The sequence below is a fragment of the Aquarana catesbeiana genome, linkage group LG08, assembly GCF_042186555.1.
Source record: "Aquarana catesbeiana isolate 2022-GZ linkage group LG08, ASM4218655v1, whole genome shotgun sequence".
NCBI classification, from domain to species: Eukaryota; Metazoa; Chordata; class Amphibia; order Anura; family Ranidae; genus Aquarana; species Aquarana catesbeiana.
Window position 1 is genome coordinate 137,701,568 of NC_133331.1, and position 13,868 is coordinate 137,715,435.

The 13,868-nt window shown below is 43.8% G+C and overlaps 1 protein-coding gene across 1 annotated transcript in view; it reads right to left on the reverse strand.

Moving 5' to 3' along the window:
* The window catches only part of LOC141106057 (ATP-dependent translocase ABCB1-like), a 115,889-nt gene that overhangs the window by 65,271 nt on the left and 36,750 nt on the right, over nt 1–13,868 (reverse strand). Inside the window, exons 4-7 of the mRNA XM_073596437.1 lie at nt 13,806–13,860; nt 6,316–6,460; nt 4,580–4,661; nt 1,086–1,277 (exon numbers count right to left, since the gene is read on the reverse strand). Coding sequence (XP_073452538.1) covers nt 1,086–1,277; nt 4,580–4,661; nt 6,316–6,460; nt 13,806–13,860 — 474 coding nt within the window. The remainder of the gene's footprint in view (nt 1–1,085; nt 1,278–4,579; nt 4,662–6,315; nt 6,461–13,805; nt 13,861–13,868) is intronic.

Sequence of the window (13,868 nt, forward strand, 5' to 3'; positions counted from 1 at the left end):
AGGGGCCTGGTGACTCGGTTGCAGGACGTATCCAAAAGAAGTAACTATACAGCATAGTGTTGCCGGTTCGGCTTAAAGGTTCAGGCACTATGACTGACTTTCACTGCAGAGAAAATCTGATACATCCTGTGGCAGAGGATCGTACGGATTTACCCCCCAAATGTGTCTGTGGCAGAGACTTTTGATTCGTGCTGCGTACTGGCTGCTAGACCGGTGAGAGAGGCTTATCCAGATGAGCAAGGAGTGTGTCCCACAAGGGGAGCGCATTCCGCCTAGTTATCCGAATTCTACCAGAACATTTGTTGCTAAGATTCTATAAGAAGATATTTGAGTTTCTCCTGAAAGTTTCCTTTTCCGCCTCTTTCATGCTACTTCCTAAAGTTTGTTTGTTCAATAAAGCATTGAAAACATACTCCAGTGTTGGTGCGTGTGTCGTCTAGCAGTAAACTCAATGGAACCCCTAGACCCGGTGCCGGTGAAACCAAGGGAAGCAAAGTGAAGGTAACAGACCCGCTTAAACTAGCAGCTCCACCGTGAGTTAGTGCTACATATATATGTGTAAATACTGGGATACAAGCTTATCTGAGTGATCAGGTTTACATACTGTATACTATAACTAGTAATCTTCCTATGAAGTTCCTTGCAGGCACTTCCTGCTATGGGGTGACAACGCTCTGTCCCCATCTCCCAGTTGTGCTCTTGCGTTGTCAGGGCAGATCCTCTCCCAATGGAGAATACAGTTACTCAAGCATAGTCCACTTCTGTCACCATCAGTAAACCAACACTGAAAAATGCCAAGCAGCCACCACTGTAGTTTATATTTGTACCCAGGAATAGGCTGCAGGAGGAGATCAACATTGCTGATGTGATATACAAAAAGGATGGAAAAGGTGAAACATTATTTTATTTTAAAAAATGGCAATCGTTTATGATACACAGTACTTTAGAAAACTAAATGTCATCCATCAAAGTTTACATCTAGTGATTCCTGAGGCTCAAGGCTATTAAATACTCTGTTAGATGTTATCACTTTAGTGTATGTATAGCTTGCTAGAGATCACACTGCTTTTATAAGAGGTTCTTACTCAGTCAATCTGGTGTTGAGTGTCCCAATCTGGGTAGTGTCAAACCAAGACATTTCTTGATGAAGCACAGCTTTGAAAAACTTTTGTCGTATCCTATGAGACTGTCTTGCGGCTGATATTACAAATGTCCAAATTTGAAAAAAGGTAAGTACGAACATACCACAGCCAATGGCGACATAATAATATGCATATCTGTAAAGAAAAAAAAAAAAAAAAAAAAAAAGAAGATCACAGGAGTTTTAGGATACTATATAATCAACAGATGGCTTAGAATTGGTTTAATATTAGTGGAATATTTTATTGAACAACAAAGACTGACGATCACTAATAGACAGACGATTGTTATAATAAGTGCTGTAACTTTGCCTGTTAGATACTGCCTGGCGTATTTACTGTAAAATACTGTTTGGCCATAGCAGAGGGGAAAAACAGCTGCTGCGGGTGTGTGGTAGGCCTCCTCTAGGTTCCTGAACTTCAAATCTGCCAGCGTCTTTCTTTTTTTCAATGTACAGCTGAAGATTTATGTCTTTGGGGAAGCATTTTGATGGTTCATAGTTCTGTGCAGGGATGTGCAGAAGAGGGGAAGCCATACACTTAGCATGCTCAAACTATCTCACATCTCTGAGACTGTTAAGCTGGCCAAAAATGACTGAACAGACTGAGTGGGTTGGATGGAGGAATCTTCCCCACTGCACTATTGTATTCTGGAAGTGGGGACTCCTCCACTGTCAAAATACACTGATCAGCGCTGCAGACAATTGGCTGTAGTGCTGATCCAATGAAAATTGACCAGCAGTCCCGGTCGAAAAAGAGTCCATCAACAGCCACAGATGGATTGAAATTTGTTCGATTCCTGATGAACAGGCCGAATTTCGATCCATCTATGGCCAGATTTAGAGATATGTGCCCCTTCAACCTTAATAGTAAGTGTTTTTTTTACAAAAGACAGGTTGTTATTTTTGAATAAATGCAGCAGTCAACAGTCTATATATACACACACTCTTCTTTGGAATATTTCTTTATAGGCCTGAACAGATATAGAAAATTTTATTTATTATTTAGCACTTTACTTTTATTGAGTATTCACATTAATCCCTGCTCTCAAGTAACTTACAATCTAAGCTACCTATCTCAGAAGCATACCCATACTCGGCATATTCAATTTACACAAAAGCCAATTAACCTACCAGCATGTCTTTGGAGTGTGGGAAGAAACACATGCAAGCACAAGGAGAACATGCAAACTCCATGCAAGTAGTGTACTGCTTGGCATCCAAACCGACGACCCCAGTGCTGCTATGATATTAAAGCGGGATTCCGTCTAAAAAAAAATAAAAAAAAATTTAAAGTCAGCAGCTACTAACACTGTAGCTGCTGACTTTAAATAAGTACTTACCTGTCCTGGGTGCCCGCGATGTAGGCCGCCCGAGGCCGACCCGTCCCTCGGCTCTCGGGTCCCGGCACTGCCATCCTAAGTGGAAACAGGCAGTGGAGCCTTGCGGCTTCACTGCCAGTTTCCTACCTCGCACGCGCGAGCGGCGCGGCACTCCGTTCTGTGAATGGCCCTGTGGTGTTCTGGGAACACAGACAGTTCCCAGAAGACAACGGGACTGCTCACCGAGGAGCAGAACACACCGCGGAAGAGGCAGATTAGGAAGACTGCCTAGCAACAAGGGTTTAGGCAAGTTTAAAAATTAGTTTTTTTCCAAATGTTTTTTTTTTTTTATTTTTTTTTAGGATTTTTGGTGATTTTTTTTTTTTTTTTCAGGGTGGCCCTCCACTTTAAGTCAGTAAACACTTGTTTTATTCATTATATTGAAAAGCAGTTATAATGTAAAGAAATTCTAAAGTCTTATTCATAGATGGTTGTGCCATTGAGTGAGCATATATTTCACTTGATAAAAGCACACAGTGATTAGTATTGCATAAAAGATTTTATAACTGGCTGGAAAATCGGTTTACAAGCTACAACCAATTGGTAGTGGTTTCAGTTTCGATCATGAAATGGGAATAGCATTTTACTAGATATGCATTGTCCTATTCTGTAATCTGTGGGCTGACTTAAGGAAAAAAAAAAAAAAAAAAAAAGAAAAAAAAAAAAAGATACATTGGGACCTGGTAGTGTCCAAGTTGTTAGAGGACGGGACACATTGCACTGCCTGACATTTTCAAACATGTGCCTTTCTATGGCCACCATAAAGCTGGGCAAAGACATACAACAGTGTTTGTATGTACATGCACAAATTAAAATAGAACTAAGAAGGCAAGACATTTTTTTTCATTTTGGATAGAATAAAGGAGGGATATGACCCCGTCAGTTTTTTTTTTTATCATCTGTGTTCCATAGGGGAGATTTCCTATTGCTTTCTTTCCCATAGCAACAACAGAAAGTGAGAGGAAATCCCTCCAAAGTGAGGGAATTGCTGGTGGTCAGCAGAACTATTGTCTCCACTGAAAGATTTCTCCTCTATTACTGTTCAGGTGACAACCCAAAATTTGGGATTTTTTTTTCACTCTTAATAGAGAGTGTGAATCTCCATAACGGTGACACAGACAGCAATATAAACTTGACAGGTGTTCTAATCCCTCTGCTCTCCAAAATTAAGAAAAACATTAGACATTAGAGCGTCTGTCTAGCCATGCCCCTGACAACAGCACTCTATGATGAAATGCGTAGGGAGGAGTCGGCGACGTGATGCTGGTGTATGCTGGGATATGGCGACCATCATGTTGGTGGGGATGACTGAATGTTATGACAAACAAGTGTGTTTTTTATACGGAGCATGTGAGTTCATCTCCTTTTAAATTTATTAAATGATATTTGATATACTGCACCATGAGGTCTATCTCTTCATACCCACATGGGGTGGAATAATCTATGGTGGTTATTGCCAGAGCCTTTTGAAAAGGAAAGTTGAAACCGTGGGTTGCTACATTTGAGTTCCGGCTTGCTGTTCCAGATTTGGATGCATGGAGAGTGAAGGGCGTCTATTACCATTCAGTGCTTATGTGACCTTTGTAATGAGGATCCATTAAGGAGGGTAAGTGGCCGTGTTTTGAGGTGCCGTGATGGTTTCCTCCCTTTTCACCTTCTGCTAACCACCTTTGATGTGAAGTGTGCTGAACACTGTCTTTGGATTTATTTTGAAAAAGGACTAATTTATTACATGAGCGCTGCACCCCATCTATACTAGGGAGGGAAGAGCTACATGATGGTGGATGTCCTCCAGGTGGGAAATCAGGCAGGTTCTTTTGGAGTTGCTGCAGCTTTGTGAGAAGTATCACAGTGTGCAGTGAAATCAGAGGAAGCAATTTCAGTAGAGGAGAAGAGCCTGTACAACCATGCAGAAGAGGCTGCCAGGATATTAACAGGGGAACAATAGTAAATACTAAACCTAAAGGTGGATTAGGGGTTCATCATTTCATGTCTATAGTTGCTCTTACACACAGTTTGCACAAATATTAGTTCAACTCTGTTGTTAACATCTTCTTACCTTGTCATTTCTGCTTCTATGTCAATAGTGCCTATAAGCTTCTGATCGCATACTCCAGGTGGAGGGAGAGTGGCGTTCGATGCTGAAACAGAGAAGACAGAAAACACAAAATGGTGTATGATTTCACGTTATGAAACATGTTCTGATGTATTTTTTTTTCCTGTATAGTTTTAAAAGATTTTATACCTTTAGGGCTGGTTCACACCAGATGCTATCTAGTGCGTTTTTAAACTGCATAAAAAATGCATGGGCAGTTTTTTCAATTTATTCCAATCACCCTAGTTCACACCAGTGTAGCCAGTTCAAGTGTAGTCAAAAAAGTAGAACCTGCTGCATTTTTGGGGGGGATTTGGAATGCATCTGGAATAAACACATGTAAATGCACCGGAATGCATGCAAATGCACCAGAGCGCACTGAATTGAGATTTTTCAAGTGTCAAAATAAAAAAAAAAAAAACTGGGAAAAAACGCATTGGAATGCAACAAAAACACATACAAAATGCATGTAAACATGTATGCAAAAACACATGCAGAACACAGAAACTGTGGTGTGAACCAGCTCTATGTTGCCCCAACATGTCACATTCCTGATGTGTGTCTGTTGTACATGTACTATTGTAAAATTTACTGCTGACCCTGCCAGTCCCACTGCTTTTCTTATTTCAAGCTGACCACGCTGGGATGGATGAGCTTCTATGCCTAGTGTGGTCAATTTTCTACCTGTGCTGGGAGAACAACCTGCCTGTCCTCCAATGGTCAGGCGTGTGCTGACATGTTCTCCTGCACAGTCATTCACTGGGAAGATTGGCGTATTGCTCTCTCTGCCCCTGCTGATACTCCCCACTGCAGTCTTCACCCCACCTCTCTAAGCCCCTTATGCAGCTGAGAACAGAGATTATGTGATCACTTAGACCCCTTTCACACTGGGGCAGTTTTCAGACGTTTTAGCGCTAGAAATTGTGCCCATAGAGCGCCTGAAACTGCCTCCCATGCTGCCGGAATGTGAAAGGCCAAGTGCTTTCACACTGGGGCGGTACACTTGCAGAACATTAGGAAAAGTCCTGCAAGCAGCTTCTTGGAAATTAATTGACAGCGCCTGAAAAGCATTTTGGAAGCGCCTCAACACGGGCATTTTAACCCCTTCTTCGGTCACTAGCGGGGGTTAAAAACGCCCTGCTAGTGGTGGAAAAGCGCCACTAAAACAGCGCTAAAGCGCCCCTAAACGAGTGGCACTTTAGAGCTAACGCATGGGCGGCCCCAGTGTGAAAAGGGTCTTCTAGAAAAAGAAAAAAAAGCTGATTATATATATTTCTTGAATCTATACACAAACGTTTTACTTTTCATTTTGGTTTTAAACTAAATGGGTTGTTTTACAAGGTGAGGGTTCACAAAATTTAAAAGGTCAGTTCACAAAACAGATTTTTTAATGGGTGAATACTAAATAATCTAAAAGGCCCCTTGGGGGATTCCGGGTCACCATCTGACTTTAATCCCAGCCATGGAGTCTCATTTCTTCTGATATAATATAATATATAATAAAATATAATAGAAAATATAAAAAAGTCTAACAGAGAGAACAGGATCTCTTTGTGAAGGTCATGGTAGGTAGGTGGAGCTGGGAGCTCAGGTTTTTACTGGCTCCTTTAGCCCTTGTACTATTTTCATAATTTTACTAGTGTTGTATGTTATACATAAAAACGTATTTGAAGCGAAATGAAAACATGTATGATGCTTACAGTTGCTGCTAACACCACTCTGAACAAAAGCATCTGTCATTTCCCCAAAGACTATGATCATGATGGGAAGTCCAGTGCCTGCGCCAAGTGCACATGCTATTCCAAGGATCATCAGCAGTATATCCCATATGTCAGCATAGCCAAGCTGCAAGGAAACATTCATATTTGTAATCAATTAATATAAAATTTTCAATTTGTGATCCTTTCATGTGCTATTTATCATTACGAGTTCCTGTAATGTCATATAATCCGAAACAAACATATAATTTATGCATAATGCCTTTTCTCTGTATGCATGTTATTTTAAAGCAGTACTTCATGCAAAACAGCTTAAAACAGATAAATACATATAGGAAAGCCTTTTTTTTTACCTACAAAAGATTTTTCATTCTGTCCATCCAGATCTGAAATTTACACTTTACTGACAGACAGCGCAGCCAGGTGTGGTCTGTGCAGAATACATATATTTTTTTTTTCATTTTGCATAGAATAATGAGGGTTATAGCCCTGTCAGTGTTTTTTGCTATCTGTGTCCCATTGGGGAGATTTCCCACTTCCTGTCCTATAGCCAAAACAGGAAGTAAGAGGAAATCCCTCCAAAGTGAGGGAATCCGTGTATGTCACCAGGGTAACCAGAACTAGCACCCCTATCGGAATATCCCCCCCCCCTATTCCTGTTCTGGTGACAGTCAAAAAAAATCCTCAGGACCCAAGTTAGCACCAATCTGTATGACTAATATACTACACATCTTGTAAGTGCAATTCTTTTGTTAAATCTTGTTTGTTTTAACTGATGCACGCTATGGGAAGTGCTCTTTTCTTTTTATGATTATATCGGTACATGGAGCCTCTATGTCCAATATATGTTGAGAAACATTGCGATCTACACTGCCTTACTGTAATTACAGTGAATGAATCTGAGGCCTTGTTGAGCCATCAAATACATAGAAATGCACTTTCCTGACGCCACCATAGAGATAGAGCTCCGCCTCTTGACCACTCCCTCAGGACTAGTGCATAGCATAAAAAAAAGGGGAAAAAAGAAAAAAGGACTAGTTAAGCCCCCCCCCCCCCCCGTTCTTCTCCTCAAATCTCCATGTACCAGTGAAGAGTAAGCAGTTCTACGTCCCCACCTCTGGGTTTAGCCTCTCCTAGTGCGAAGTCCCAGCGATCGGGCTGCTAAATGCGCTTAATAGCCTGGGAGCCCCTTCTGTGGGTCTTGATGGGGCCTGCAGTGTTTCCTCTTTAGGAACTAATCTGCCTTTAAAATTAGTGACTGCAGCGCTTGTGGAATTTGAGGGGGCCAGCTATGCATCCTTTCTCTTGGCCCTTGTGCCATACAGAGTCACCTTTTTGCCCATGTCTCCCTTTATACCTTTCACTTCCTTTGCTTTCCGGTTTCCTCTCCTCCTGCAGTGGCTCATTTCTAGGCACAATACCTCTCTGTTCTGTGCTGCCCGAGCATCCGTTTAGGGTGAGCACGGCCATCCAGCTGTTTTTCTAGGCTGGGGATGCACTCTGTGACATCGAAGCGTGCCAGTTTGCGCATGCATGCTGGCCGGGAGACCGGGCGCCATTTTGGCTGTGGGCAAATTATGCCTATTGCCATTAATGGAGGGGAAGGTCCAGGAAAGAGACTCTCTCGAGATAGTTTAGTGGCCTCAATAGGTATGTTGTGGAGATGTGACCCAGTGTCACAGGTGAATATGAGCAATGTATGCCCGATTTTGGCAGGAATACTAATTGCACATCTGTGGGCTGGGTTCATAAACATCCCAGGAATAGAGGTCAGTGCTCATCCTTAGAGACAGCTGCGCCCAGCAGACAAGAGTTCTGGCCTAGGAGTCAGGAGGGAGCCAGTGCAGCACAGAGGTGCTGAGCATCAGGTCTGGGCCTAAGGTGAAAGGCCTGAGCAGGAATGCTGGTTCTGAAGCAGGACTGTAATGATGAATACCCCTGCGAGGGAATCTGCTGTTTATTTTTGAACTTTGTTTCTTTTGAATAAAAATGGGCTGCCATGCCTTTGAAAATGCAGTCTGGACTGACACGATTTCTTCAATTCGCATGCACCACTAGAGCTTAATCACCCTGGATTATTACAATGTATATATATATGTGTGTGTGCATAGATTTGTATGTATGTGTATACACATGTATGTGTATATGTACATGAATTTTTTTTTTTTTTTTAGAGAGAGAAAAGAAGGGAACCCTTTTTGCTTATAAACTATTCCTTCTGTTCTCTGTCACTTCTTCGGCTATCCTCATCTCAGCTGACCATCCCATTTCTCCACAGATCATGAGTCTGTCAGCACTCATAAAAAGACACAACCTCAACACCTAGGTTGGGGACCACCATATCAGTAAGTTTTCAGGAATAGAGTGCCATCTCATGTGGATTGCTTTGATTTTCTTCATCCCCGAATGCCCACACATCAAAGATCAGAGCCAGGGGCCAGGGAATAGTGGACGTTCTTCAAAAGAGCATAGCCCGGATGCCGCTCCCACTCAGGAGAAAAGTTCCAAGGAAGAAGTCTTGGCTCCTCTTCCCAAGAGCCAGCGCCCCAGCAACAGTCCTGCAGGGCCTGTGGTGCAGTGCCTATGCGCAAGAGGCTGGTGAGTAAAGACTGCCTGGAGGAGTTTGCAGCTAACAGGTAATGCTAGATATTTTTTGTATTTATAACGGTGGCACAAAATTCCCCCTCCTAGTTGCTAGTCTAGCCTTTAGTAGAGCAACCTGGCATTTTGGCATGGGTTGTTCAACCACTCAGTACAGCTAGTGAGGGGGGGCAGCCTGCAGATAATAGTAGCTCCTCTTCACCAGAGGGAGACCCAGAGCTGCTTGGTTTCAGTTTTTTCCTTCGTGGAACTGTGTATCCAGGCAGTCATGCAGGCCATTACATGGGTAAAAAAACAAAATCATACTTGCCCTCTTAAATCGGCAACCCTTTTTCCATTTAGGGAACAGATTTGAACCGGGGAATGGCAAAAGTTTGGAAAGAGTTTTTTCCTTTGATTGTCTATACAAGTTTTTTCCTTGTCAGAGACCGGATATGGCATTGCTGAAATACATGCCTACAGTAAGAGCAGCTGTAGTCAACAATGAGGGGCCTGTCATTCAGCAGTGGCCCCTACCTCAGTGACTAGTACTTTAATTTTCTGGTCCCAGCACACAGAGAGGGGGAGGAAATTCATAAGGCTGATATCATTTGGGCCCTAGCCAACATGAGTTGGGAAACCTTACTGCAGAAGCGGCAATAGTCTTAACCAGGTGCCTTGTCAAGACAATGTTATACTCGTATATGGGGTAAGTCACTTTATGGCACAGGATCTCTGGTAGGAAACCGGAGACAGCCATATCGGAAGCGTCAGGAGGCAAGTCCGATCTACTCCCATAACACCGGAAGCAAAGAGAAAAAAAAAAAAAGTAGTGTTTCTCCAGGCAGTTTCCGCTCCTCTAAGGGCAACCTTGCACAAGGCCCATAATGAAAATCCTTAGGTATACTTAGGTATACCGTAGGTACCCACTAAGCCCTTTTTGCCGCGCGTATGCCCGAATTTTTGAGGTAAGAGCCAGAGGGCGCACTTCACGGATTTCTTGACAGCATACAGATCCATGGAGGACAGGCACTCATGGTCACTTTGGTAGATTCCTCACTGTTCCTCCAGACCATTTCTCTCCCACGGAGCTACCAGATCCACAGCAACAGCGGGCGGGCTGCTACAATGCTTACAGACACTTCAGACTCAGGGGGTAGCCTTCCTGGTCCCATTCACAGGAGAGATTGCAGGTTTTCTACCCAACCCCGTTAGTAGTTTGCAAGGGACGGGGTCTAGCGTCCAGTTGCAGATCGGAAGATGTCGAACCTTTTTGGCCCTCTTAGAGATCTTTAAGATGGAGCCCATTCAAACATTACAACCAGACAGCTGGATGCTATTGCTGGATCGTCAGGATTCCTATCCTTACATCCCCAATTTTTTCTTTTCCTTTTCTTTCCAAAATTTGTACATTTGGCGATCAGTTAGACACATCTCCATTTTAGCAGCCTGCCATTTAGCCTATAAATATTTCTGAGAATGTTCACAAGGGTCTCTACCTGGAAGTCATTCTTCTTCTATCTGGAGGACTGGAACAATTGCTGCCACACCAAGAGGTCCTCAAGAGGTTATCAACTTCCAGCTGCAGGGCAGCTTCTTAGTGTCTCAGCCGTCTGGGCGCAACATCGTCATACCTACTGATTATTGCTTGGGGACATGGGCACCTGCGCCAGTTTCAACTAGGATTCTTGGGCAAAAGAGGAAACAGGATCTGGCACAGTTAATAAGTGTCACTCAGTATGTATAGTGGTCCGCACTGATGGAAAGACCTTGAGGAAGTCACGGCCCGTTAGAACCGTTAGACTGGATCTTTGTTGTTACGAATGATGTCGGCAGGACAGCCTGGAAGGCGCACTGCAAGGGACTGTCGGTCAAGGCAAAAGGAGATTCCAAGCCAAGAACGGTAGTCTCGAAAGCACTGGAAGTTCAAAAGGCCTTTTTAGCACTTTGGCCTTGCTACACAGAATCAAGGGGAGACCAGTCTTCTTGCAGTTGAGCAACAGGGCAGCAGTTGCGTATATTTGGCTCCGGGGAGGAACTCACAACAATATGCTATTGAGAAGGGTGAAACCCATAATGTCTGAGACGGAAGATCACTAGCAAATTCCGGAAGCAGTTTACCTCCCAGCAGATTTTTTAACACATGGGCAGATGGACTATCGTGCAAACTTCTCAGAGCACAAGTGGGTCTACGTCCCAGGTCTTCCCCGAACTGGTCCACAAGTGGGGCCTACCACAGACAGTCCTCTGCGCTTCCCTCAAGAAATCACAAATTGCAGGTATGTCTGACCTTGTTTCCACACCCTAAGACACAGGGGGCAGATGATCTGGTCTCTCCTTGGGGCTGCAATCTAGCCTATATGTCCCCCCCCCCCCAACATCTCTCTTAATGAGTATTCCTTGTGAGGCTGTCAAGGGAGAACACTGTTCTCATAGCCACTACTCCATATTGGCCATAAAGGCCTCAATTTTTCCTGGCCATTCACTTCAGGATACAGAAGGCATTTCCCCTCCTCACATACGCAGACCAGGGATGCAAGCAGGGGCGCTAAACGGGGAGACTGGAGAACACTGGTTGCTCCAGAGCAACTCCAGAACTACTTTGTTGGGTGGTAGAAGGCACTCTTCTACAACATCTATGCCTAAACCTGGAACAAGTTTGCTTTTTATCGGTAGGGCGAAACATTGATCCTGCTGCCCCTCCAGTGACAGCTGTTCTATACTTCCTCTAGGTCGGATTGGACATGAGCCTTAGCCTATCATTCAGCTTGCAAGTGTCAGCTATATCGGCAATAACAAATTTGAATGGGCCATGAATCCCTCAGTCTGCACGACTTTTGAGGGCAGTTGGGAGGATTCAGTCACCAAGGAAAGGAGTCTTTTCCAGTGAGATCTATTGGTGTTGCTCATGTCAGTTCAACCGTTTGAACCGACAGAGCAGTGTTCACTTGGACCATTATCTACAAGGCAGTATCTATTACAAGAACTTTAAGCAGAAGGTTGTCTGAGATTCAAGCTCTTGGAGGTTAAACATAAAAAACACATATTGTTCACTTTCCAGAAGGAGTAGAGTTGGGTCTTGTAGATCATCTTGTATCAAAGGTGGCAACAGCCTTCTATTTAACAGACATCTGGGCATTGCCTAACTTATAAAGCACTACATAAACTGTTGGCGCTATATAAATCCTGTATAATGATAACTTTCCAGAACATCACACAGGAAAGTGTCATGGTTATGCAATAGAGTTTTCTGTCAGCTTACCTGTCTCCATGTGTTCATCTCTAAAGACCAGCTGCCTCTCACCTGACTGGTTTTATAACCTCTCCTCTAAGCATGGCCCCACCCCAGGCCCTATCAGGGAACCCTATATTAACCTGTGCACTGCAAGCCAGCAGTGCTGATCAACCATTGTGTGTTAGCCTCCGTGTGTACTTGCTGTGTTTCCTACGTCTGATTCCTGTTACCGACTTTGGCCTGTTCTTGACTCTCCCTGTCTGCTTGTTACCCTGACCTTTGGCGTGTTATGTTTATCCTTGTCTTCTAGTCGCCCTGACCTTTGGCTACCCCTTACTTCCCTGTCGTTCCAGCCTGCTGCCTCCTTCCTCTTCTCCTGTAGTCTACGGTGAGCGTGAGCTGTGAGACCCTGGGGGCCGCGACCTGGAGCCAGACTGCAGCGCAGTCCATCCTCACCACTAGAGGCTCTGGTGAACACCCGCTGGCTCTTAGACTCTGCGCCCTGGGGAATCTATTCTCTAGCTCCCACTGGGATCCATGTTAGTTATCCTGTAGACCTGCTTCCTGAACCTTCCAGGGTTCAATCTGCAGCAGTCAGTCCTAGGGTCCACTACCTTAGCGGTGCATTTCCGACTCCTACAGAGTGCATCTGTCACCTGGTTCCAGGTGACCTGACAGTAAGTCACACAAACTGGTCATTTTCAGAACTTTAAAGTACCTGTCCACAATTGCTCCTTTCAGGGCATCTAATAATCCTTTTGTCATTCCAGCTGGAAATCATCAAGGAAAAGAGGTTACTCCCTGGACTTTAGCAGGCTTGGTTGGGCATATAGGACAAGTCGCGAGCCCCTGTCAGCGGCGGCACACTCTACCAGAATGGTTGCAGCCACATAGGCAGCATATTTATGGTATCCATCTGTAGAATGGTATCATGGTTGTCCCAGCGTACCTACTCAAACTTTACAGAGTAGACTAGACTATTCAGACCTCTGTCCCATCTTAATTAGAAGATTGGTTTGGCAAGTTTGGCACCCTGTCAGCTAGTTATGTATCACTAGTATGCTGCCATGGTGGCGTCAGGAAAATGGAAAATTGTATCAAGTAATTTTCCTTTCCTGACACCAAACCCTGGCAGCATACGGCCCCCCCCCCCCCCTGTGCGTTTTGGTATGTAGCTTGTTACAAAGAATTGGGGGGCGGCTAGCTAGTCTTTTTTTATGCTATTCACTGGTCCTGAGGGAGTGGTCAAGAGGCAAAGCCCTATCACTAGTATGCAGCCATGGTTTGGCGTCATGAAAGGAAAATTACAGTAAGTCTTTGATACAATTTTCATTTTTTTTACTTGCCTTAATTGAGGGTCATTACAATCTGGTAAGCCCCCCCCATCTTGCCTTCAATGTGGTGACTTACTGGGATTCAGAAGTTTGCTTCTTCTGGGATATTCCCTTATGTTCCAGGATTTAAACTAGCATGGGCAAGCATTTTCATCATCCTTAGACCCGACACTATTTTTAACCCATGACATTTTGCCAGCTTTAAAGCTGAACTCTAGGCACACAGATTCTGAAACTCCAAAATGCGTATATATTTATATAACCAAATTGATTTTTTTTTCTAAAAAAACAACATTACAATAAACATCACACACAGTACCCACCAGCTCTAAATAGCCCACCATCCGTTTTTGATCATTTTTCTTTAAATTGTTCTCCCTGGTGAC